The sequence below is a fragment of the Crocuta crocuta genome, unplaced genomic scaffold (assembly GCF_008692635.1).
Source record: "Crocuta crocuta isolate KB4526 unplaced genomic scaffold, BGI_CrCroc_1.0 scaffold59-1, whole genome shotgun sequence".
Taxonomy (NCBI): domain Eukaryota; kingdom Metazoa; phylum Chordata; class Mammalia; order Carnivora; family Hyaenidae; genus Crocuta; species Crocuta crocuta.
This window is the reverse complement of record NW_027551579.1, coordinates 2,226,883-2,253,082: the sequence shown is the minus strand read 5'-3', so window position 1 is coordinate 2,253,082 and position 26,200 is coordinate 2,226,883. Positions and strand designations below refer to the sequence as shown.

Below are 26,200 nucleotides of genomic sequence, written 5' to 3'. Positions count from 1 at the left end.
CGCGGAGGGGGGGGGGGGGGGAGTAAGGGAGGGAGGGAGAGAGAGAGAGAGAGGGAGATACAGAATCCAAAGCAGGCTCCAGGCTCTGAGCTGTTAGCACAGAACACAACATGGGGCATGAACTCACTAACCCTGAGAACATGACCTGAGCTGAAGTTGGATGCTTAACCCACTGAGCCACCCAGGCACCCCAAGGATTATTTTTTTAAGTTTATTTTTATTTATTTGGAGAGAGAAACAGAGACCAAGTTTGGGAGGGGCAGAGAGAGAGGGAGACAGAATCCCAAGCAGGTTCTGCACCATCAGCACAGAGCCCAATGTGGGGCTTGAACTCACAAACCAGAACCAAAATCTAGAGTCCCTAACCTAATCACATGAGCCACTCAGGTGCTCCTAGCATAAGGATTATTTTGAGCTGAAGGCAGCTGAGAAAAGACAGACACAAGAAAAACCCTTTCCTCTCCACCAGGAAGGGCAGGAGATGTTGAATCACAAGAAACAACAATGGCCAACACTTTTCAGCCCTGAGGCCTTAGAGAGGAATCTACATAACAAACTTTACTAACTCACACTCTCTTAGTTTCTAAATATATTTACCTTCCCACAACTTGCTGCCCAGAGACCTCAAAATTCCTTTCCTTAATCTCTTCCTTTCTCTACAAATTTATTGTCCTTTTATTAGTCTGTGGTATAAGCCCAAATTCTAACCACCCCTTCGAGTTGCTCACCACAGACTGTTCCCATGGATACTCAGGATCCGCCAGTTAATAAACCTTTACTTGTTTTCTCTTACATATCTGTCTTTTGTTACTCTGACCTGCAGGGCCCTGAACACTGAACCTGAGATCAGTGGAGGAAAAAGATTTCTTTTCCTCCCCTGTAACAGCATGAGCGAATCCTTTTTCTTAGGTAGGCATCATCATGATCATCATCATTTTCTTTTACATTTATTTATTTATTTTTGAGAGACAGAGACAGAGCATGAGCGGGGGAGGGGCAGAGAGAGAAAGAGACACAGAATCCGAAGCAGGGTGCAGGCTCTGAGCAAGCGTTCAGCACAGAGCCTGACGCAGGGCTCAAACCCACGAGCCGCGCGATCATGACCTGAGCCGAAGTCATAAACTTAACCGACTGAGCCACCCAGGCGCCCCGTCATCATCATTTTTAATACTAAAGATCTAAATAAATTAATAAAGAAAAGCTCATGAAAAGATAGCTTTGAAGCAAATCGAAAATGCATTACACGACTGTGCAAGATGCTATCTAAATCTGGGGCTCCTGGGTGGCTCAGTAGGTTGGGCGTCCAACTCTTGGTTTCAGCTCGGGTCCTGATCTCACAGTCTTGTGGGTTTGAGCTCCGCATGGGGCTCTGTGCAGACAGTGCGGAGCCTGCTTGGGATTCTGTCTCCCTCTCTCTCTGCCTCTCTGTCACTTGTGTTGTCTCTGTCTCTCTCAAAATAAATAAACTCAAAACAAAGATGCTATCTAAATTTAAAATTAAGCTTTTATTAGTATTTCTTGATCAAGGTTGCCAAAATGAGGCAAAGCACACAAAAGGAAGCACTACAAAGAGCTGACTACTCAAGGGAACTTATTTCACAGAGTTGTAAGAGGGACCATGACGCTAAGTACATTTGTTGGTTCCCATCCAGATTGTCTTTTGTGAGAAATTGAAAAAAAAATCCGAATCAATCCTCAAATTTCCATGGCCCAGTATTTCAGTATCACCTAGTATTTTGGCAGACGCCAGATGAAAAGGCCTCAACAGGGGCACCTGGGTGGCTCAGTTGGTTAAGTGTCCAGCTCTTGGTTTCAGCTCAGGTCATGATCTCATGGTTTGTGAGCTCGAGCCTCGCATCAGGCTCTGCTCTGATAGTGCAGAGCCTGCTTAGGTTTCTCTCTCTGTCCCTCTCTCCCTGCCCCTTCCCTGCTCTCTCTCTCTTTCTCTCTCTCAAAAATAAATAAAAACTTAAGAAAAGAAAAAAGAAAAGAAAAGGTCTCATCAAACTACTCTGTGTTGTTACTGGCTCATGTTGACAGCCCCCTGCTTTCATACCACTAGTCTCTAGACTCAACATTTTTTTTTATATACATACTAAAAAGTCCTCAAAAATTAATCTTAATTCAAAGGCTGTTGATAGAAAATTAGGAAACAGTTTTCAAACTAGACAAATGTAGAGTCAGGGATTGTGGGCACTCAGCAATATTCTCTAACCTTTCTTTCTTAGATACTTTTACAGAGATACTTTTACTCCAAAACATTCATTATTCCACACACAGGGAGCACTCAGGGGAGAGGAGCATGGCTTGAGCAGGACCCATTTGCCAGCTCACATGACATCCTCCTGCTGAAATTCTTGTCTATGGTACTAATCCTGACACTCATTTTAAAGGAGCATTAGACATTAGCTCGGTACTTTTGTAGTTCCGCCTATAAAATATGGCAGGTGCGTGAAATAAAATTACACACAAAAACTCAATACAGGTAAAAGTAAGAAGTGGATTTGCTCTATCCAAGCAGACAGCCTGGAGCTCGGTCTCTCCTCAGGCGGCCTGACCTCCCCTGGGAAGTTTCTCTCCCAACACAAAGCTCCCTGGGGATTCCTAGTGCCCCACCCCTCAGCCCAGGTGCCTCAAGAACCTTGTGAGTCTAAAAACCACCAGATTTTCAAAGTCTGTGTTCCTTTGGACACTTGGGGATACTGTGTGTCTATAACAGACAGGAAGCCAACTGCAGTGCAGTGAATGATCAGTGCAAGGCTGAGCAGACAGTAAAATAAAATGCCCTTCGCCAGGGGAGTGAAGAGTTTCACTGTTTCAAATCAGCACTCATCCACAGAGAAACAAAAATAACCAAAAATAACCGCAGGGTTCCTCCAAGGCCTGGTTCCCTTATGCCCCCCTCTACCTGCCCGTCCAACTCAAAATGCAAGCCTGTCAGAGAATTTCCCCCCAGAGCAGCGGTTTTCCGAGGACAGCAGTACACAAGAAATGACTGCTGGTGGAAACTCACCTCTTCCTGGAAGAGATTCTGCCGGTTCTTTAGAGCCCGTAACCTGTTCTGTTTGTCCTCATGTTCTAGATGCTCGTCCGGGGGATGGAAGTAGCCAATCAGGTCCTGCAGACTCAGGCTCACAGACTCTATAGGCAGGTCTACTGTGGAAGCCTTCACTTTTTTGCTGAGCGCATCGAGGCCCCTAAAATACATAGCAAACATTTCTGGACATCAGCGATCTTCAATCTTTCCGTTTTTTAGACCACTGATGGTTTAAAGCTTTATTCTCTCCCCCACACACCCGTAAGTGGAACCCCTAAGAAAGGGCCCAGTTTTTCTCAAACAGCAATAATTAATATACTCAAATGAAAAATTCTAAATTTTGCCAAGTATATATGATGCTATATTAAAAACACCAGTAGTGGGAGGGGGGCCACCTGGGTGGCTCAGTCGGTTGAGTGCACTTCGGCTCAGGTCATGATCTCAGGGTTCATGAGTTCAAGCCCTGCATTGGGCTCCCTGCTGTCAGTGCAGGAATTCTCTGTCCCCCTCTATCTGTCCTTCCCCTGCTTGCACTCTCCCAAAAAATAGATATATATTTAAAAAATAAAAAATAAAATAAATAAAAACACCAGTATCAGGACACCTGGGTGGCTCAGTTGGTTCAGCCTCTGACTTTGGCTCTGGTCACGATCTCACAGTTTGTAAGTCCAAGCCCTGCATCAGGCTCTGTGCTGACAGTGCAGAGCCTGCTTGGGATTCTCTCTCTCTCTCTCTCTCTCTCTCTCTCTCTCTCTCTCTCTCTCTCTCAATCCCTCCCTCTTCCTCTCCCTCTTCCCCACTCATATTTTCTATCTCAAAATGAATAAAAACTTAAAAAAAGAAAAAAAAACCACACCAGTATCAAGAGAAACTACTCTAGACAAAAACCTGAAGAGCCAATTCCTACAAAGCCAATGGTCCCAATATTTAGAAACCAACCGATACACAATTTATTTTTTAAATATAATTTATTGTCAAATTGGCTTCCATGCAACACTCAGTACTCATCTGAACAAGTGCCTTCCTTAATACCGATCACCTACTTTCCCCTCCCCTTTACCCCCCATTAACCCTTAGTTTCTTCTCTGTATTATGATACTCATTTTAAATCACCACATACTTCAAGGACTAAGATGAAACTTCCAAGATTCAGAACTCTGGCCTTTAATTGTTCTATTTTTTGTTTTTAGAGAAGGAACTGATAGTACCTGATACTGTATCATTGATCCTCACTGCCATTCTGTAAATTCCTGACTGTTTAAAAATATATTCCAATGATGTTAATTATAAATTTTTCTTATCAGAAAATAAGAAATTAAAATGTGTTTATCTGAAAATAAAGTATTTAAAATTGGATTAAGAAACATGTTGCATTTTCTAACCTTTGAAGAAAAACATCTTACTGGCATATAAATGGGTTAATTTGTTAAGCTTTCTGAGATTCAGAGTTTTAAAATTAATAGCTATGACTATATCTGGAAAGAACGTTAAAATATACTATTTGTAAATCAAATCATTCTAAAATAAGAAGCTTATTTTTAAAAACACACAACAGACAACGTAAAAGAATGCGAGAATGGTTGTACTATAGTTGGTGTAGTAATATTCATATTAGTCAAGAAGAAACCTAATGCATTCAATATTATACTTCCTTTCCTGCTCTCTGCATCAGCCAGATTAAAGGGCAATATTTTATTCCAAGAAAATGTTTCTGGCCAGCTATCTGTTTTAGACTTTACATTTTAAAAACAATTAGAGCCTCATAAATGAGAATTAACATTTAAGTTTATAATGTTCAAAAATAAAATTTAAAATGTATCATCAATGACATAAGGACTACAAACAATCTTTGAAGGGTTGACCTCAGCCTTATAAACAGTAGAAACAATAAAAACGGACAACTTTTCTAAAGCTTTTGTCTATAATTTCAAATAAATTACAATGGAATTTATCTATTACCCAGTTTTATCATCTCGACAAGTCTTTCTGTGTCCAAAAACCAACTTAAATGACTTTTCAGAAGAAATTTATTTCACCTCTTTTAAAATGAGAATTTATATGCAATGATATATTTCTATTCTAAACCTGTTGTCCTATTAAACTTTAGTTGAATCATAAAGTGAAACTCAACTCTCATCAGACTGAAGTAAATGAAATTCAAAAGTAATTCAAATATAACATCTACATTTTTAAATCTAAAAAGAAACAATTTTAATAAGTGTCAGTTTTCAAGCTACTAAGTCGAACATATCCACTATCAGAAATGTAACCATTCAATTACTCTCTATAAGCCTCTTATCAGACAAATACAATCCAAGACCCTAAAATTGTTATGTTAAGGTTTCTAACTTCCATCTCTATAAAGACATTTACCATCTTAATTTATCAAGAACAAAAATGAACAGAAAAAATAATTAGGGAAAACCAAAGGTGGTAGAAATACACTACGCAGAGCAAACATTAAAGCCATGAATTCCATCTCTATATTTTGTAATTTGAAGATGAAACAATATTACTACCACAGATTCCTTTAAGAATACATTCATTAACATGGGATGCCTAGGTGGCTCAGTCAGTTAATCATCCAACTTCGGCTCAGGTCATGATCTCATGTTCATGGGTTTGAGCCCCATTTGGGGCTCTGTGCTGACAGCTCAGAGCTGGAGCCTGCTTCAGATTCTGTGTCTCCCTCTCTCTGCTCCTCCCCTGCTTGTGCTCTGTCTTTTTCTGTCTCTCAAAAATAAATAAATGCTAAATTTTTTAAATAAAAAAAGAATACGTTCATTAATACACCTAAAGGAATAAAAGGTTTCATATATATTTTTTACAGTCCAGAAGAATAGAGTCTCTTCTCACAACACAAATGAAATCACACACACACACACACACACACACCACACACACAACTCTACCATCACCGCCACCACTATTCTGACCTGGAAGACAAGGAACGGAAGAGTCACAGAAAATAAACTGCCTAAGAAATACAAATGAAGATTTATTAAATGGCCTTGACTTTCACTCTAATCAATGAAAAAGAGAAGTCGTTCCATGCATTTTTAAATATTAGGTTCTTAATAGTAAATAAATCTACATTAATAAAATGAATACTTAAAAATAATTTACTTTGCAAAGTACACAGGTTCCAATATTGTAAAGACCTGGAGATTTTAAAGAATTTTGGTGCTTTCATGAATATTACAAAAGAATCAAATTATTTTACTTAAAATAACATACTGTTTATAATATTCTGTAATTATGTAAAACATTCCAAAGTTTCTGAGATATATTTAAGAACTGTATAAATTCAGGATGTCTAATGGTTCAGCAAATACTAATGAGCATATAAGTAAAACCCACATATATAAAAAAAATATTAATGTGATGAATTAAATATTAAATTAATTAAGTGATTAACTAATGGGTAAATCACAAAGAGAAATTAAATAAAGAAATATAATCAACAGAGGGGCCTGGGTGGCTCAGTCAGATGAGCCTCTGACTTCTTAGGTTATGATCTCTTGGTTCATGCATTCAAGCCCCATGTCAGGATTCAGAGCACTGTGACAGTTCAGAGACTGGAGCCTCCTTCAGATCTGTCTCTCTCTCTGCCCCTCCCCCACTCATATGCCATCTCTCTCAGTCTCTATCTCAAAACTAAATGAACATTAAAAAAAGAAATTAAAAAAAGAGGCCTTAACATTTTAAAAAATATGGTCAGCAAACATGAAATATACCCATTTTCACAATTCTTGAATAAATTCAACTGTAAAAAATTGTAAATACATACACATATATGTATATACATACACATGTATATTCATATATAAATTTTTCTATCAAATTGGCTAGTTATTTTTTAAAAATTTTTTAATGTTTATTTATTTTGAGAGAGAGCACAAGCAAGCAAGCAGTGAAGGGGCAGAGATAGACAGAGACAGAGAGAACTCCAGGCACAGTGTAGAGCCCGCTGTGGGGCTTGAACCCACAATCCATGAGATCGTGGCCTGAGCTGAAACCAAGAGTCAGACATTCAACTAACTGAGCAACTCTGGTGCCACTCAAATTGGCAAATTTAAAGAGATATATGATTCCCATCACAAGCCAGAATGTATACTGGTATAATGTTACCAGAAAACACTTTGACCACAAGCTTGATATAGTTTGAAGATATGAAACGGTTTCCTTTAAGAAGAAGGAAAGTTAGCTACTATAAGAATCATTTTATTTTTTTAATACAGTTCAAAACTTACAAAGTATTTAGGCTTCATTACCCTCAGTGTAAAGTAAACATAAATAGGTCAAGCACAAGGGTATGTTATAGAATAATCCTAACCTGTAGCTATCAAATACGAGTTACACATACAATTTCTAAAATCACATTCTGCAGGCACCTGGGTGGCTCAGTCGGTTGAGCATGACTCTTGATTTTGGCTTAGGTCACGATCTCATAGTTTGTGGGATCAAGCTCTGTGTCGGGCTCTGCACTGACAGCACATGAACTGCTTGGGATTCTCTTTCCCCTCTCTCTCTCTGCCCCTCCTCTTCCCCACTTGCATATAGGCATTCTCTCTCTCTCAAATTAAAAATATAATAAAATTACACTCCCTTTTTAAAAGTTTATTTAAAAGAAAGACATAAAATTATCTAGCCCCCATTTTCTAATATATTTTGCCAACCTACCAAATTGTAGGTTTACTGCTTTGGTACATTTTAGACTTGTGTATTTGTAAATCCAATAAAGAAATTGAAATAAAACATCAAACCACTACAACAAAAGAAAATGTACCTTATAAATCTATTGAAAAGGAAGACTGTGCTCCGGATAACTCGTGCGGTCCGTGATTCTTCATGCTGAGATCTAGATAAACTTAAGCCATCATCCATGTGGCCTTCATGATGCATAATAGCCTGTACAAATGCAAAACAAACAAACACCATTACTCCCACCATCTCCTTTCTAAAAGGGTGCTAAGAAAATGTACACTTTAAAGGTGAGCCACAGCGTCCCTAAACATTAGGGAAGTGCAGATCAAAACCACACTGAGAAACCACCTCACGCCAGTCAGAGTGGCTAGAATGAATAAATCAAGAGACTCTAGATGCTGGTGAGGATGTGGAGAAACGGGCAACCTCCTACACTGTTGGTGGGAATGTAAACTGGTGCAGCCCCTCTGGAAAACAGTGTGGAGGTTCCTCAAAAAATTAACAATAGAACTCCCCTATGACCCAGCAATTGCATTGATAGGAATTTACCCAAGGGATCCAGGAATGCTGATGCACAGGGGCACATGTACCCCAATGTTCACAGCAGCACTCTCAACAATAGCCAAAACATGGAAAGAGCCTAAGTGTCCATCAACTGATGTGATCAAGAAGATGTGGTTTATCTATACAATGGAATACTACATGGCAATGAGAAAGAATGAAATCTGGCCATGTGTAGCAACGTGGATGGAACTTGAGGGTGTAATGCTGAGCGAGATAAGTCAGGCAGAGAAGGACAGATACCATATGTTTGCATGTATAGGTGGATTAGGAGGAACTTAACGGAGGACCATCAGGGAGAAAAAGGAGAAAAAATAGTTGGGGAGAGGGAGGGAGGCAAACCATGAGAGATTCTTGAATGCTGAGAACAAACTGAGGGCTGATGGGGGTGGAGGAGAGGGGAAGGGGGGTGATGGGCATGGAGGAGGGCACTTGTGGGGATGAGCACTGGGTGTTATATGGAAACCAACTTGACAATAAACTATTTAAGAAAAAATAAATAAAAAATAAAGGTGACCCATAACAATAAAAGTTCATATATACAGTGAACCAGAAATTATTTTATTTATAGCTCTTCAAATTTATAATGAAAACTATGTCATGAGGTGTATGTATTTTTTTAAGTTCATTTTGATCTATTCTTAGTAAGAGAGAGCAAATGGGGCAGGGACAAACAGGGAGAGACAGAATTCCAAGCAGGCTCTATGTTATCAGCGCAAAGTCAGATGTAGTGCTTGAACTCATGAACTGTGAGATCATGACCCGAGTCAAACTGAAGAGCTGGATGCTTAACTGACTGAGGTACCCAGGTGCCTGCTGAGTTGCATATCTTTTAGTAACTCACTCAAGTGGTATTTGAGCAAAAAAAGATTGAAGATAATTGTTAAAGCCATTATATATATATATATATATATATATATATATATATATATATATAGTATATATATACTTTTTTTTGCATTTACCACTTAAGTATTTAGAATGGCAAAAGAATACCTGAACTTTCTAGTATTTTTCTAATGGAAACTTATTTCTATCTTTACAAAAATGTGTCTACATGTTATCATCTCTACCTGTATTTTCCCCATAATCATGTATCATATTCAACTCTTAAGATATAAGGAAAATCTGATACCAGACAGGACTCTTATAAAGTAATATCTAAGTTAAGAATTTTGCTTTGTTCACTCTTTCTGTTCCTGATGATTTGTGCAATCATATTTTGAACTTTAACCCTCTGGTGAACACTGTGGTATAATCAATACAGGATGCAGTAGAGCAAATCCAGTAAAATCACGATCATAAAATAAAAAGCTCTGAACAAAACTCATCTCCAGTATCATGAGCAACAATAGTATTTATTCTTAAGAGGAGTAGTAATTGGAAGGAAGCATGGGGTAGGTGGAAAGGGGTGGCAGAACTTGTGTCTAAAATCTGTAACTTTTGAATTTTCAAGAACCCACATTAAAAAAGTTTTTTTTAAAAAGTAAAATTTTAATTATATATTTGATTTACCCCAATGTATCCAAAATATTATGTCAATGTGTAACAAACAGAACAAACTTGTTAATGAAGTAAACATTCTTCCATGTCTTCAAAACCAAGGACACTTAGAGCATTCTGATTTAGATACCAAATTGTTAGTGAAAATACTTGATTTGTTCTACAATTGATGACATTTGTAGTTTCAAGAGTACGTTCACATACCTAAGCTGTTCCAAACATGCACAAAAATCCTCTAATAATTTAATGAAGCATAAGCTTTTACATTTAAATTAATTAAAGCTAAAACAAAAAAATTCAGTTCCTGTAGCTCTAGCCACATTCACACACCAAATAGCCACATGTGACTAAGAACTGCTGACTTGGACAGCATAGCCTTAGACTGAATTTCAAATGTATGGCAATTACAAGGGACAAATGCAATGGGGAAAAAAACCTCAGAGATATCTAGAACACGGGACATTCTACAACTGGCCTAGATTCTTAGTCAATGATAAAAACAAGGTAAAAATTGTTCTACATTAAAAGAGACAGAGAGGGGCACCTGGGTGGCTTAGTCGGTTAAGCGTCCGACTTTCGCTTAGGTCATTATCTCACGGTTCGTGGGTTCGAGCCCCGCGTCGAGCTCTGTGCTGACTGCCAGCTCAGAGCCTGGAGCCTGTTTCAGTCTGTGACTCCCTCTCTCTCTGACCCTCCTCTGCTCACACTGTCTCTCTCTCTCCTAGAAATAAATAAAACATTAAAAAAAAAAAAAATTTAAAAGAGACAGAGAAAGTACAAAAAAATGCATGAACCTTGTTTGGATCCTGATATAAAATGAGATATAAAAGATATTTCTGGGATAACAGAAGAAATATGAATATAAACGGGATATTAGATAATATAGTGAAATTCATTATTTATTAGGTGCCAGAATGGTATTACTGATGTGCCGAGATGTCTATGTGTGTATAAATGTGTATATACACACGTTTACGCATATGTATATGCATATATACATATATATTCCCATATACACACATACACACAGAGAAAAGGAAAGAAAAAAGGAAGAAAAGAGGGAAGGAGCAAAAAAAAGTAAATACTGTAAATCATTAATAACTGTTGAATCTAATTTGAAGGTATATGGATATTCATTGGATTAGTCTTCTCTTTTTGTCTTTTTGAAATATTTCAAAATAAAACACTGAGGAGAAAAGATACAGAAAATATCTGCTAAATCTGGTAGTTTTGGGGTCAAGCATCATCATCAAAATAAAAGTTTGCTTTGAAATCCAATCAACCTCTCTTGCTCCAATTTACCCATTAGCTATTCACCTTCCAAACACTAAGCCAGTGCTCTGTGGGCTCAAAATTCTGTAATGCTACTGCAGCTAGCAACCAGGCTAACAGGTAATATGTGGGATCTCAGCAACTCAACTCTAAGTCCACACCCTTGAAAATACACATTTTTATTCAAGAAACACCAAGTATCTATTACAGTTGAGGCCCTGTGCTAGATAAGACAAACACAAAGATGAGAAACGTGGTTCCAGTCCCATAGAGTCTAGTAATGGAGATGGATAGTAAGTCATGAGTATATACCTCTGCCAAGCCCCTTCCTTTCTGTCTCTCCCCTTAACCTGTGAGCTGAACTTACTCTAACCTTCAACTCTGTCTCCTGTGGGCCTCAAACAGCAGCTTCAACTCTTTGGCTCCAAATATGCAACAATGTGGTTAAAAGTCAGAGACATTTTGCTGAGGGGAAGAAGCTTTGTACAAAAGAGTGTGTGCTGCGTGATTTCCTTTATACAAATTTCTCCATAAGGCAAAAGTAACCTGTGGTGGGAAAAGATTACAAAGGCAATCGCCCTTGGGAAAGAAGGGGCAGGGTCAACCCGGAAAGGAATGTTGTACAACTTTCTACAGAAATGGAACTTTGTTCTGCCATATTGTCATGTGTATGGGTCACATAATCTTTTGGCATTTCAGTGTATTTAAATTCTACTTCTAAAAATTGAGAGTAATGGCAATAATTTACCAGGGCATAGCAAGGGGGTAGGAGTGTAAATAAAACAAGAATGAAAAAGCATTGAGAAGGATGAAGGGTGAAGGATAGAGACACAAGTGTTGATTGTACTATTTTGCTTCCTTGGCATAAATACGATTTTTCCATCATAAAAAGTTGAAAACAGCCAGGCTCAATTGTAGGAAATAAACGGTTTACAATACTGCATATGAACAAATCCATTTGAATTTATGACCCTGGCTCAAAGACCTTAAAGACGAGATCATCCAATCACAAAGATCATAGGGGTCTACAAGAGAGTTGTCCCTGGCTTTCCATCCGAAGCTCTAATTTAGGAAAAGGATGAATTAAGCCCAACTCCAGCAAAGCAGAATCAGCCTCCAACCTCACTGAAATCAGTACTGGTCACTCCAAAGAGATCACAGTATCTTAAACAATCCATTCTGGAATATAGATATGTTATGATTAGTACGTCTATTGAAAATAAAGATTTCTGCCCCACCACAGTCTTTCCAAAATTTCACATTTATAGAAATAATATTTGTGTTATTATTTGGTTCTGTGTAAAATTATGGAATATGAACAATTTAGTACTATAGTACTATGTACTTGCCCTAAAGGAGCTCACAAATAGGGTGAGATGGAGAGCTGGAGGGTGAGAGGAAGGAGAGAAAGAAAGAGAGAGAAAAGAGGGGGGGAGGGGAAGTGATGGGAGAGAAGAGAGGAAGAAAGGGGAGGGGATGGGAGGGGAAGGGAGAGGAAAAGAAGGGAAAGGAGGCTGGATGAGAAGAGAGGGGAGGGGAGGGGAGGGAAGAGGTAGCTTACTAAATGAAATAGCACAGGACCACATGTAACATTTAATAAGTTATACACAAATATTATGAAAACATAAAGGAAGGCACAGAGGATAAACTGAGACATTCAAGAAGAACTTTTAAAATCACCTTTAAATTTAACCTCTGCAGGACAGATAGAAATTGGGTGGAGATAAAAACAAACAAACAAACAAACAACTTTTAAAGGGCATTCCAAGCAGAGGAAACAGAAGCGTTGTTAATGCTTGAACAACGTAAGTTTGAACTATGCAGGTCCACTTACGCATGGCTTTTCTTCAATAAATACAGTAGAGTATGGTAAATATACTGTCTCTTACGATTTTCTTAACATCTTTTCTCTAGCTTACTTTATTGTCAGAATATAGTATATAGTACATATAACACACAAAATGTGTGAATTATTTATGTTATTGGTGAACCTTCCCATCAACAGTAAGCTATCAGTAAAGTTTTAGGGGGAGTCAAAAGTTAAACATGGACTTTGTGGGCTGGTGCTCCTAGACCCAGGTTGTCAAAGGGGCAACTGTGTACGCAGAAGCACAGATGTGTGTGTTTGTTGGCTTTTCTTACTGAAGTACAGTTGACACACATACCGTATTATTTCATGTGTACAAAAAGAAAGTCAACCTGCTGGATGGAAGAAGGTACCTGCAAATAATATATCTGACAAGGGGGGGGGCGCCTGGGTGGCTTAGTCGGTTAAGCGTCCGACTTTCGCTTAGGTCATGATCTCGCGGTTCGTGGGTTTGAGCCCCGCGTCGGGCTCTGTGCTGACTGCCAGCTCAGAGCCTGGAGCCTGTTTCAGAGTCTGCATCTCCCTCTCTCTCTGACCCTCCCCTGCTCACGCTGTCTCTCTCTCTCTCCTAGAAATAAATAAAAATATTTAAAAAATATATATATACATCTGACAAGGGATTAATATCCTGTATACATAAAGAGCTCATACAACTCAGTAGCAACAACAACAAAAACATAATCTGATTCAAAAAATGAGTAGAGGATCTGAACTGACATTTTTTGTTTCAAAGCCATGATTTTTTGAGAAATGACAACTAATGTGGTACAACTGGTGGGCTGGGAAAACCAAAGATGATGCCTAGATATTGGATGATGAATAGGTGAATGAGGCACAGATGAGATTAAGAGGTAGGTCAAGAAAGGTATCATATCACTATCAAGAAGTATATTACTTGTCTTGTGAGCAATAGATTGTTGGCAGAGGACTAAGCAGTTAGAGTGCACGAGCTCTCCTGCTTTCTAGAAACATAACCCAGGCAGGAGCATGGAGAACAAAGTGAAGTAGGTAGACTATGCTAGAATTCATAAAAGAATGTACTTCCTTGTTTAATATTTAAAGTCATGATGTAACATCTGGCATTGTTCACCCCACAAAAACCGAAGAGATTATTATGGTGGAATTCGACCTTTTGCATGTAAATAGTGTTTAGCAGGTGGCCCACAGTGTTAGATACCTTTTGTCTTCTGTTAATTTTTTTTGTCATAAAAAATGGTGGCTATAAATCGTGTTTTTATGTAATCTTACCTTACGCTGTATGGATCCCATTCTCACCGATTTCACATCCACAGACTGATAAGTAAGCCACAGGCCTGTATTTATATGTTGAATATAGCATACTGAGTCTCCATATTTTATTTCTGAAGTTCCCATGCCATCGACTTCTTTTCTCACCCCTACATCCAATTTTTCCTAAGGAGAGAAAGAGAAGAAAAAAAGGATTAGCAAAAGTTGTAAAAATACTACTTTATAAATCGAAAGAACTTTGCCTTATTGAAGCACTCAGCTCTGTGATGTTCTTTAAAATAATAATGGTCAAAGATTTTATTCCAGCAGTTCCAACTATACTGAAAATTGAAGTAGAAAATCATAAAATAAACATACCTTGAATTATTTATAATAATAGAACATTATTTTGGCTATAACATTTTGTATTGCTTAATGGCAAACGCCAAACCAGAAACTTTACAGTTAATATATAAAATAAATATATATTTATTTTAATGCTTCCTCCTTCCACATACACTTTCAGATTTCCCTCCCACACTTAATTCTGGTCTTCAGGCACACACGGTATCTGGAAGCTCTGTATAGTCCTTAAAATAACAGCAAAATAATCTAATCCTCTTTTGGTTGCTAGATCTCCTTTTGTGGTTCCTTATTCTTCTCTTTGGTCCAACTTTTGTCAGTAAATTTACCTGAACTTTCATCTGTGTCTTTCCTTATTTGACTTTCATAATAGTTACACAAATGATTTTGGAGACTAGTTTGGAGTAATAGTTACACAATTAGTTGAAAATTACTAATAGTTACACAAAAGTTTTTGAACATTAGGTTGGAGTAAAATTTATGGCTGTTATATAGAAAGGAATAACTCAAACAAAAATAATTCAAAACAAAATTCTGATAAGATTTTTTTCATGTCATCTGCACATGGTACTAATATTTAATTCTAAGATGACTATGAACACTCTAACAATTGAAAATTAAAATGAACTGAAATTCTTAATACAAAAGGTCAAGGTCATATAAGAAAATGAATACAATTATAAGTTCATTTAACCATTATGCAAATAACTTGAAACCCTATTCTAAAATAAAACAGATAATTAAGCCATTCCAATTTCATTCTATCGAAAAAGATAAACTACTAATCTACTTACACCAACCCTTCAATGGGAAAATTAAATTCTAGGGGAAAATATAACAATGTAATTATCTCCTCAAAATAAAACAATGAGCCTCTAACATTCTAACTTTTTTTTTGTTTTTTTTTATCCAAGGGATTTAGTTGGTAGCCTATTTATAGACTGTGGATTGTGTTCTGAGAAGTCACAATTAGTATTTGTAAAGTTGCGCTTTGTTTGCTTTTTATTAAATAGTTCACATCACTCTCTGAATTAGTTTAATCATGACACCTCACATAGACTGTTTTAGTGACTATCTCTGATCCTCAAGTCAGGCAAGAATGGCTAAAGTAACATTAGAAAAAAGTAAAGTGATTATTTGCTGTATGAAAGAATAAAGGCCATTCATGCTCTTTCCTTCTTTTATTTCTTGTCATTTTCTATAACTCAGGCTTAGGGGAAGGAGAAATTCAGGTAAAAATAATCTAGATGCTTTGAACAACTACAAGCAGAGGCAAAATATGAGTCAAGAATATGACAGCTACTAAAAGCATATAACATAAAACTAGCCTGTATTACTAGAAATAAAGTGTCTAGATTAGGCAAGTAGAAATTTTACTACTACTTTTTAATCTCACTCTCATTCTCTCTCTCTCAAAAATAAATAGACTTTGAAACCAGCATTTTGCCTTGGGGCATAACCTATCCTATCTGCTTGAAGCTCATGCAGAGGGAATCTGCTGCCTTACTGGCTTGAGATATCAGAGAACACACCATAGGGCTCAAAAGCAGCTAGAAAATTAGATGAACTAAACCCTGGATGGAAAAAGTGTCCATAAGTATCTGCTTCTAAAATTCATCCAAATTCTTGCCAACCACTAAACAATGCCCAGTTGAATGATAGCAAATTAAAGCTGAAGTAACTGACCAAAAATACAAACAACTGCCCACTGCAAAACAAAACTCAGAGTCTCTATAACCTATCATTCCTAATATCGAATAGATACTGCCAAAAATCAACAGATCTGAAACCTAAGAAAAAGTTATCCATACTAAATTAAGAAAACAAAACCAATGTGACCATACCAAAGAAAAAGTAGTAACAATGGGTAATAGAAATGATGCAAAGATAGCCTTTACAATTAGCAGAGAAGGACTTTATTTTTTTTTTTTTTTAATTTATTTTAGGGGGAGGGAAGCAGAGGGAGAGAGACAGAGAATCTTATGCAGGCTCCACGCTCGGCACAGAGCCCAATGCGGGGCTTGATCCCACAACCCTGAGATCATGACCAGAGCCAAAATCAAAACTCAGATGCTCAACCGACTGAGCCACCCAGGCAACCCAGCAGACAAGGACTTTAAAGCGACCATTATAAATATAAAATATGTTCAACAGCATAAAGGAAAATATGTGCATAATGAATAAAATGATGGGAATCTCAGGTAAGAAATATAAACTATAAAATGAAATATAATAGCAAAACGAAAACAGCAATTGAAATATAAAATTAATTGGACCAGCTTAATTAACATCAAACTGGAATTATTGGCTAAGGAGTCAAAGAAGTTGAAAGAAGATCAGTAGAAATTTTCCAATCTCAACATAAGATTGCATTTATTTATTTATTTATGCTTTAAATATTTATTTATTTTGGGGAGAACACAGCAGGGGAAGGGGAGGGTGAGGGGGACAGAGGATCCAAAGTGGGTTCTGTGGGCTCTGCACTGACAGGCTGTCAGCAGGGGGCCTGATGTGGGGCTCAAACTCACGAACTGCAAGATCATGACCTGAGCTGATGGTGGGCGCTCAACCCACTGAGCCAGCCAGGCGTCCCAAGGTCAGATTGATTTTAAAAGCACTCTGACATAATAAGTACTTTGCCATTAAGTGGAAACTTTCTTCAAAAGACTGACGATTTAATTCCCATACCTTCTGCATTTAACTGAGGAAATGTTTAGATCCTATTATCTGAGCATTAACATCCATCCATTTTTAAATAGTCTAATTTTCCATCCTATAAAGAATAATCTTGAGATGTGAGGACCATAAAAATGCTCAGAAAGAAAACAACTCTTTTTGACACAGTCTAGAGTTATTGAAAAGACTTCTATTTTTACTGTTAGGTGATCTTTGGGCAGACATTTTCTCTTGTGATTCATGGACAACCAGAACACACAATACTTCAACTAGAGACAGAGACTGGCACTTCACTGAAATTACTTCTCAATGCCTTCTTTCCCAGTGACTGTTAATTAGTTTTTCAAGGGCAGGAATCAGATGTCTGGTTCCTTCACCTCAGGGGCCCATATCCCAGAAGGAGAACAGTGTCTGCAAATCCTAGATTCTCAATAAAGATTTACTAAATGAATGAATCAATTTTTGGGAAAAAAATTACATTTTCCTTCAGAAACTACTCCTAATCCTAACATTCAAATAATTCCACTTACGAATGCTTAGAAAATCTGATTTCCTAATGAATACTGAAAGGGTTCTAGAAGTAAAAAAGATCAACATGAAAAATATTAAGTGACATTTTGGCAGTTGGCATATGAAACTGACTAGTAAAGCCAAAACTTTTTCTAACAACTGTCCATATGAAATGATATACAGGCATTACATAAGCCAAATGAGGCTCATTAGGAAATTTAAACTAGTCATGTAGGGCTACGTTCCTAGTGCAGTGAGAGTCTTCCAATTAAACCATCCTTAAATCCATCCAAATTATTCTACCAAGTGGCTGATAGGAAGGAGGGAAAAAAAAGGCCTTTATCCTTAGAGGATGGAGTGTTTGTTCTTGTAATAGCTAGTTCTCCATAGTGTGTATATATGTATATATATGTGTGTGTATATATACATATATGTGTGTGTGTATATATGTATAGTATATATATGTGTGTGTGTATATGTATATATATATTTGCTTCTTTATGGTGCCATACTTAAAAGAGTTGGTCAGTGAGAAATGTTGAGTCTAGAAATGCAACAGGGTCAGAGAAATTACTGTGACCAATAACTCAGGCCAAGCATGGTCCATCCAAAGCAGGGGTGTAAAAAATAGATTTTGGGGCACATGGGTGGCTCAGTCAGTTAAGTTCAGGTCATGATCTCACAGTTTGTAAGTTTAAGCCCTGCATTCGGCTTGGGGCTAACAGCTCAGAGCCTGGAGCCTGCTTTGGATTCTGTGTCTCCCTCTCTCTCTGTCCCCTCCCTTGTACTTGGTGTTCTCTCTCTCTCTCTTTCTCTTTCTTTCTCTCTCTTTCTCTCTCTCAAAAATAAATAAACATTAAAAAAAATATGTAGCTTTCTTCATCCCTGGTGTTTAGAAATCTCACTAAGAGACACTGGTGGGTGTGTGCGTGGAGAGAAAGGCTTTAAAACATGTCTTGTGCTGGAAGGATCTTTGAGGAGCTTCCCTAGCAGCAAACAAGGTCACAGTGCTTCAGGACTTGTATAACCCCCTCCCCTTGAGGGTGGGTTGGGCCAATGCGTATGATGGGATAGCACTTGTGATTAGATTGTGTTATATGGCAAAAGTGAAAAGATCTTGCAGCTGTAATTAAGGTCCATATTCAATTGACATTAAACAAATATCCTGGGTGAGTGACAGTTTATCAGGTGAACCCTTTAAAGGAAGCTTAGGTTTTCCCTAAGCAGCTAGTGCCCATGAGGTTCTAGCCTAATCATGATCTTGCATGAGGGACTCCAGGCTTACTTGGCCAGCCCTCACAATCTCGTAAAGCAAATCCACATAATAAAAGTCCCTTAACATACACATGCCTCCCACTGGTTCCACTCCTCTGGGACTTTGACTGAAACTCCGTATCTTACCCACAAAAGGTTCCAGTGAGCTCATTCTTGGGCAGACTGTCACTAGAAAGGTTCAACATAGAAACTATTACTGAATTCCTCTATTTTCTGTAAAACCATACTTGGCATCATTTTCTACTATGCTATCAATGGCTGCTGAAAAAGGGTAACTGAAAAAGTTTATTTTGAATTTAATCCCGATAAGATACAAAATCTATCTCCACTGATAACTTTACATAACTATTTTTGATAAGGAAAAAAACCCAAATTCTCCACTTTGTGTTTATATCTTAGATATTTAACCAAGTGATAAACAACCATAATAGGTCAGATGATTCCAAGTGAGCAACATATCTTTTCTATCTTCCATTATTATTATATTATTTTTATTATTATTATTAAATCTTTAATTTCCTTATTAAAGAGGATTCTAGTTTTAATCTTTGCATCCAAAATCTGGAACTGTCACACAATTCACCCAAGCCAAAGTTCCCCATCTGCATAATGAAGATTAAAAATAATGGGGCTCCTGGGTGGCTCAGTTGATTGAGCAGTCAGCTCTTAATTTCAGCTCAGGTCATGATCTCAAGGTCATAGGATCAAGCCCCACAAGAGAGATTCTCTCTCCCTCTGCCCTTCTCACCCTATCCCCTCTACCATGTTTGTGTTCTCTCTCTCTCTCAAATAAAAAAATTAATTAAAAATTAAAATCAGAAAAGTATCTAAGCTTCCTAGGATTGATCTAGGATTAAACAAGATAATGCACTTAAGGTGCTTAGTTAGCTACTTGGCATATAATAAATTATTAGCTGTTGTACTTATTTTCATTGCAAGAGTGTGTATGTTTTAAAACATCTTAAAATTTTTTGAACCAAGAAAAATTCCAAGTAAAACTGACATACTAAAAACTACGTCCTGAAAGTTTTCTGTTCTATTTCTGCCATTTGATCCATAATCATTACTCTCAATGGCACTTATTTGAGGTTAGCATTCCGTCATATATAAAGCTTTAAGTGAACCCAGTATTTATTTCAAAGACCAAGAGCCATGATCAAATATAGTAATGAACAGAGGGATGAAAGAATTGATTTACACTATTTTCTCTAAACTCTTGACAATATAAAATTTTTTAAAAAATAATTTCATCTATAATCAAAGACTTTTTATTCTCTTTCAGTTGGTTCTAAGTTCAATGCTTCTTTATCATGTAACTGCAAAACACAATTTTCATCATAGATTTTAATTTTTTTTAAAGGTTTTGAAGGAGACAGAGACAAATGTGAGCAGGGGAGGGGCAGAGAGAGAGCCACAAAACCCTTAGGAGGATGCAGGCTCTGAGGTGTCAGCCCAGAGCCTGCTGTGGGGCTCAAACTCATGAAGAGCGAGATCATGACCTGAGCCAAAGTCCAATGCTTAACCAACTGAGCCACCCAAGTGCCCCAAGGATTTCTTTTCTTTTTTAAGTAAAAAAAAATAAAATAAAATTTTTAAGTTACATTATGATTGCCTTTTAACAATATTATATTTTTCCAAATCAGTATATTCTAATAGCTAGTACCATTTAACTATCAACTAAATTTGTTGAATATTTGAGTCTTTTCCAAGCTTTTGCCATAATAAAGAATGATGAAATTTACCTGCACAGGTTTTATTTTATTTCAGTAAGACAATCCCCCCACTAAAAACAATTAAATTGCTAGCTCCATGGCTATCTGTATGTAAGAATGTTAAAAAATATATTTCTCTTTTGTATTTTCAACATTCATTTGAATAACCTAGCCCATTTTACCAGAGGCATGCATTTACCTCTGGAAAATCAGGATTGCTATAGAAAGAACAAAAGAAGAAAGGCAGTATCAGTATTCAGATTTCTACAGCAACAAGATTCTTGGAGACAGTGGAAATATGGTTGTTCTAGAAGTAATGGAAACAGAAAGATGAGCTCAGTATTCAGATTTCTACGGCAGAAGCATGACTGGGAATCCATTGCATTGCGGGACTGCTGAGTTGGGGACCAGCCATGAGGTAATGAGGGGCCCAGCTGTGCCAGAGCACCAGCATTACACTTTGACTTTGAAGCTCATGTGTTGTTTATTTTTTTCCTATTCTACTCATCATATTGTTCAAAGGGATTCTCATTAGAGATCTAGAGAGTTTTCTAGGAGGTCTTGTTCCTAACAAATGATTTAAAAGACATAAGAAGAAAGGTCTGCATCTAAGAGTGGATGTGTAAATAAATGTGTCTTTGAGGAAAAAGTTTTGATGTGCTTTACTATTATATTGTTACATGACAACAGCATGAGGTTTGTGTTAACTGTGCCTAAGTCTAGATGAATGTGTTCTATGTAAACAAACAAAGAACTACAAACCAGGTGAGACATCTGAGAAGGTTTTGGTAGTTTAAGAAATGAGTTTTACTGCAAAGAAAGAGAAATTGGAAATTTAGAAATACATGTAAAATGTGCTCACATCATTTTTTTTTTTTTTTGCATTTCTAACATCAGAAGAAATGTGTTGGGAATATGCTTACACATAATCCAAAATTATATTTTCTGTCTTACCTTGGAAGATCGGAAGGTAAATGCTGTTGACTTTACATCAGCCTTTTCTTTGTCCATGAGTAGAAGGTTTTTGTCTTCCATGAGACTCAAGTATTTTCCTGTTGTGACATGGCGTAGTCGGAAAGGCTGGCCCCACCTTATGTGGCTTCCACTCCACCTAAGAAACACAGTTAAGACTTGATCCAATAGCATCCACAATCAAAGGAGAAAAAGCAAGTAAAATGTATGTGTTGGACACTGAACTTTGCTTTGTATATATTGCTTTATTTAATGTTCTCAAAAATCTTATGATGTTGGTGGTATTAATTTCATTCCATAAATAATGAAAAGGTTATACAGAATGATTAGGGAATAGTCAATGTTACATAGCTAAAAATAAATAGGAGTGAAATTTAACTCAAGGACTTCAACTTTAAATATGATACCATTCACATTACATACTACTTTATGTAATAATGACTAAGGACCTGTGTTCCAAGTTAACATCTAATCACAAGTCATAGATATAGAAACTACAATAGAAATTTTAGTTTAAATAATACTTTAGAATTCACTAGCTAAAAACTTCTGTTGGAAAAATAAAACTTTTGTTGGCTTCCCAGAGACTTGAAAAACAATGGTAATTTAGTCAATGCTTAAGTATGATTAATTGGAGCTCATATATATAAAGTACATATTTGCTTGAAAAAAGAAATCTATTCCAGTGCACTGATTTTAATAATGTGGAACAGTTGTATCATTGAAAACTGATCAGCAAAAAAGACAAACCAATAAAAAGAGAATTCTAAAAAGGTCAAGAGGGAAAAAAGTAAAATGCAATCATCGGAATATACAAACTAAAGTTGCAGAAAGAAGGTAAAAAGCAAAGTTCTGATCATTAAAATCTGCGTTTTGAAATAACTCTCAGACATGGTCGAAAAGAAAAATCAAGACGCAAACCATCCTTGTTTTGCAAAGTGCTGTGTTAGAAGAGAGTCATGTGAATCTGAACCTTGGACTCACGAAGGTAAGGAAGGGAAACAAAGCTCTGATAGGCATGACTTTCAGTTAACATGATGCAAAACAGTGACAGTCTCTGATGACTGACAAGAAATATGCTGACAATCGAAAAATTTTTTAAAGAATGAAAAGTAAATGAATGACAACAATCACCAAGGATATAAATTCAAAAGGAAATAGTTATGGTAAAGTTGCTATTGAACAAATTATAATTTAAGGCAAAAAACATAAAGAGGAGACTGTTATGTACTTTATAAAGAGAAAAAAATGTAACTCTAAAGAGAATGTTCGTGGGGTGCCCGGGTAGCTCAGTCAGCTGAGCAGTTGAGAGTCTGACTTCAGCTTGGGTCTTGATATCACGGTTGGCAAGTTTGAGCCCCGCGTGGGGCTCTGTGCTGACAGCTCAGAGCCTGGAGCCTGCTTCAGATTCTGTGTCTCCCTCTCTCTCTGCCCCTCCCCCTCTCGTGTTCTGCTTCTCAAAAATATTTTTTTAATGCAATTAAAGTTCATTTACCAACAACAGAATATTAAATCATTTCTAGTCTGGTAAATAAACCAGCTCTGTTCATTCCCCTCTTATAAAATTAAGTATATCCTTGGCAGATGCTTTGGAAAACACTATTATGTTTAATATTCATTTCCATTATTTGAAGAAGCAGCTGAATGTTTTTTCTAAGGAATGACTCATCTTAATTATCATTAAAAAATTTCATTTTCAAACTAGTCCCAAATTTTGACAAAGTAATACTTTGTGATAGAACTTCTAGAAGGTATTCTAGATACTATGTGTGAGTCTACTGAATAGGGCACATGTTTACCAGCACGCCTTTCAAGTCACCAAGAGGATTATGTCAGAAATGGAATGAATTGGGCCAATCGCTGGTAAAACTCTATAAAGTTTAAGCACATTTTCTTAAGCCACTCAAATTAGCTGGCTTCCAATGTCCATGCCCCAGAAGAAAAGAGGAAAGTCTAAAAGAAGGGGCAAGACAATATTTAGTAAAAACTGAAAATAAGAATAGTAACATTAAAGCAATTTCCAGTGGTAACATAGCATAAACCTGTTCCCTATCTACTTGAAAGGACTTCACAGGAATGGGGAGTATTTGGTCATTCCTCATGATACATCCACCTTTGATTTTTGTGGGGTTTTTGTAACATACAAGAAAGTGAAATGTGAAGGACACAGAAGGCATATTTTTCATTGCAATGATCATTCCCACTACAGAAACCAACATATACTGTACGTACAATGTTCCTACAACTTTACATTGGGATGAAACACAGGAAAGTGTGTCCTATTTTATTTAACTCCCCAAACTAAAACTTACCTTATTAAAAAGTTCATGATACTGAAAAACTTATGACAACATTATTTATATGAGTATGTGATACAGAATATCTAATTACTAGGCTGTGTAATTTATAACAAATATATAGTTTGAGACCTTTTTGGAGGGAAAAAAAAGAATACCCCAAATATTATAAGATAAATATTGACCTTTGGATATAAAATTCTTTTACACACATAAGCCTAATTGTTGACTCTCATTTCCTAAGTATAAGGAAAAAATGAGTATTTGCATGGCCAATGTATATAATAAGACACATAAACTAAATGCAATCAAATTTGTACATTTACAATGAAGTCAAAGTAGTTCAAAAATTCAACAGAACCTGAGAAAACACTTAACATAATTACATTCATTACAAGTGAACCTGCTTTCCTACCACAGACAAGATGTAACGGTATAAAACAAGGGTCACACAGTACAAAAAAATCATCTCTCATCTTTTAAATGGTTGAAAAACTACCTGCTCTGCCCTCTGGTGTCAAACTCTCCTTGCTGTCATTTGGATTCTGAGACAATCTTCACAGTCGTAGACACTGAGGCTAGGAAGTACCCCCTTTCACCTCTGGATCACCACAAGACCAGGCTCTTTCTATATGATCAGTCACCCAAATTCAAAGTTAAAACAAAGCCCATGCTTCCCATTTCAAACTTCAAACATTAGGCACCAGTAGAGAAAGAGAATTCAGACCACTTAACAGAAAGATGTCCAGGATCTTTCTGGAATGACCGGGATTTACGTAATAACGGTTCATCAATAACAACGGTGAGAATAAAAAAGGAAACCCTGTCTGGTTTTCAGAAATTTACATCCTTCCTTTTGTTTTTTTGTTTTGTTATGTTTCATTTAATCTATAAAATCAGACAGATTTAGGGCCTTATTTGCTCAAAAAAAAAAAATCCATTTCTTTAAGCACACAATCAGGAATCTATAAATTTTAAAACACATCTGGAATCTGCTTTCTAATGGCAACACCACCGATCTAAGTTCCTATGGATTATTTCACTTCTCTAATTAAGCTGCCACTTTTATAAAACACAAGTAAAGGAAATACATGCACGTATTTAAAATCCCTTTCCCTAAATTCTTTGAATAATCTATAAAAGCACATGAAAGCTCAGAGTCTTGTCCCCTTTGTTTTATGAGGATGTCATAAAATGAGTAATGGAAAAAATGAGTACTTTTCCTCTCATTAAAAGATGCAATAAAATTTTACATTTTATTTCAGTATTTACCAAAAGTTTTAATATTCAGGTGGATATCATGAGGTATGTATTTATATGGAAGAAACATACTCTCAATTAATAATTAATGAGGTTAATATAAAAGAACTTTTTATTTTTTTTAAGTTTTTTAATCTTTTACTTATTTCTGAGAGAGAAAGAAAGAGACAGCATGAACAGAGGAGGGTCAGAGAGAGAGGGAGATACAAAATCTGAAACAGGCTCCAGGCTCTGAGCTAGCTGTCCGCACAGAGCCAAACACGGGGCTCAAACCCACGAACCATGAGATCATGACCTGAGCCGAAGTCAGATGCTTAACCAACTGAGGCACTCAGGCGCCTCTAGAAGAACTTTTTAAAGTTATAGACTTACTATCATAAGAAATGTAAAAAATAAGGGGCACCTGGGAGGTTCAGCTGGGTAAGCATCTGACTCTTGGTTTCAGCTCAGGTCATGATCTCATGGTTAATGGGTTTAAGCCTCGCATCAGGCTTTGCATTGAAGGTACAGAGTCTGCTTGGGATTCTCTCTCTCCCTCTATCTCTACCCTCTCCTGCTTGCATGCTTTCTCTCTCTTTCAAAAATAAACATTTAAAAAAAGAAATATAATGTATTTAACTTACATACATATTTATATTTCTGTTGCATAGACATATGACAGCGTGAGTTAAAATAAATCTTCCAATCAGAAAACTGTATGACTGGGATAAAAAATGGTCATGAGGAGTAACAGAATAATGACGGCAAGGAAGAAGAGAATATAGAATTTTTACTGTTAAGAAAGACTATATTCAAGTATTTTCAATAGACAAAGATGGGTATTAAATCACAGCAGTATTTAGAATCAACAAGGTACTTTAAAAAAATGTATACCCATTTCAAGATGTCACTACTTATAATACACTATGCATATTCTAGGCACTGATTTAAACTGATAGCAAAAAAATGTATATGTCAAAAC

General features: G+C 36.8%; 1 protein-coding gene across 1 annotated transcript in view; it reads right to left on the bottom strand.

Annotated features, from left to right (window-relative positions):
* RYR2 (ryanodine receptor 2) overlaps positions 1-26,200 on the bottom strand; it is a 674,490-nt gene that overhangs the window by 354,171 nt on the left and 294,119 nt on the right. Inside the window, exons 14-17 of the mRNA XM_077751737.1 lie at positions 21,665-21,821; positions 14,196-14,360; positions 7,827-7,948; positions 3,014-3,197 (exon numbers count right to left, since the gene is read on the bottom strand). Of these exons, the coding sequence (XP_077607863.1) occupies positions 3,014-3,197; positions 7,827-7,948; positions 14,196-14,360; positions 21,665-21,821 (628 nt within the window). The remainder of the gene's footprint in view (positions 1-3,013; positions 3,198-7,826; positions 7,949-14,195; positions 14,361-21,664; positions 21,822-26,200) is intronic.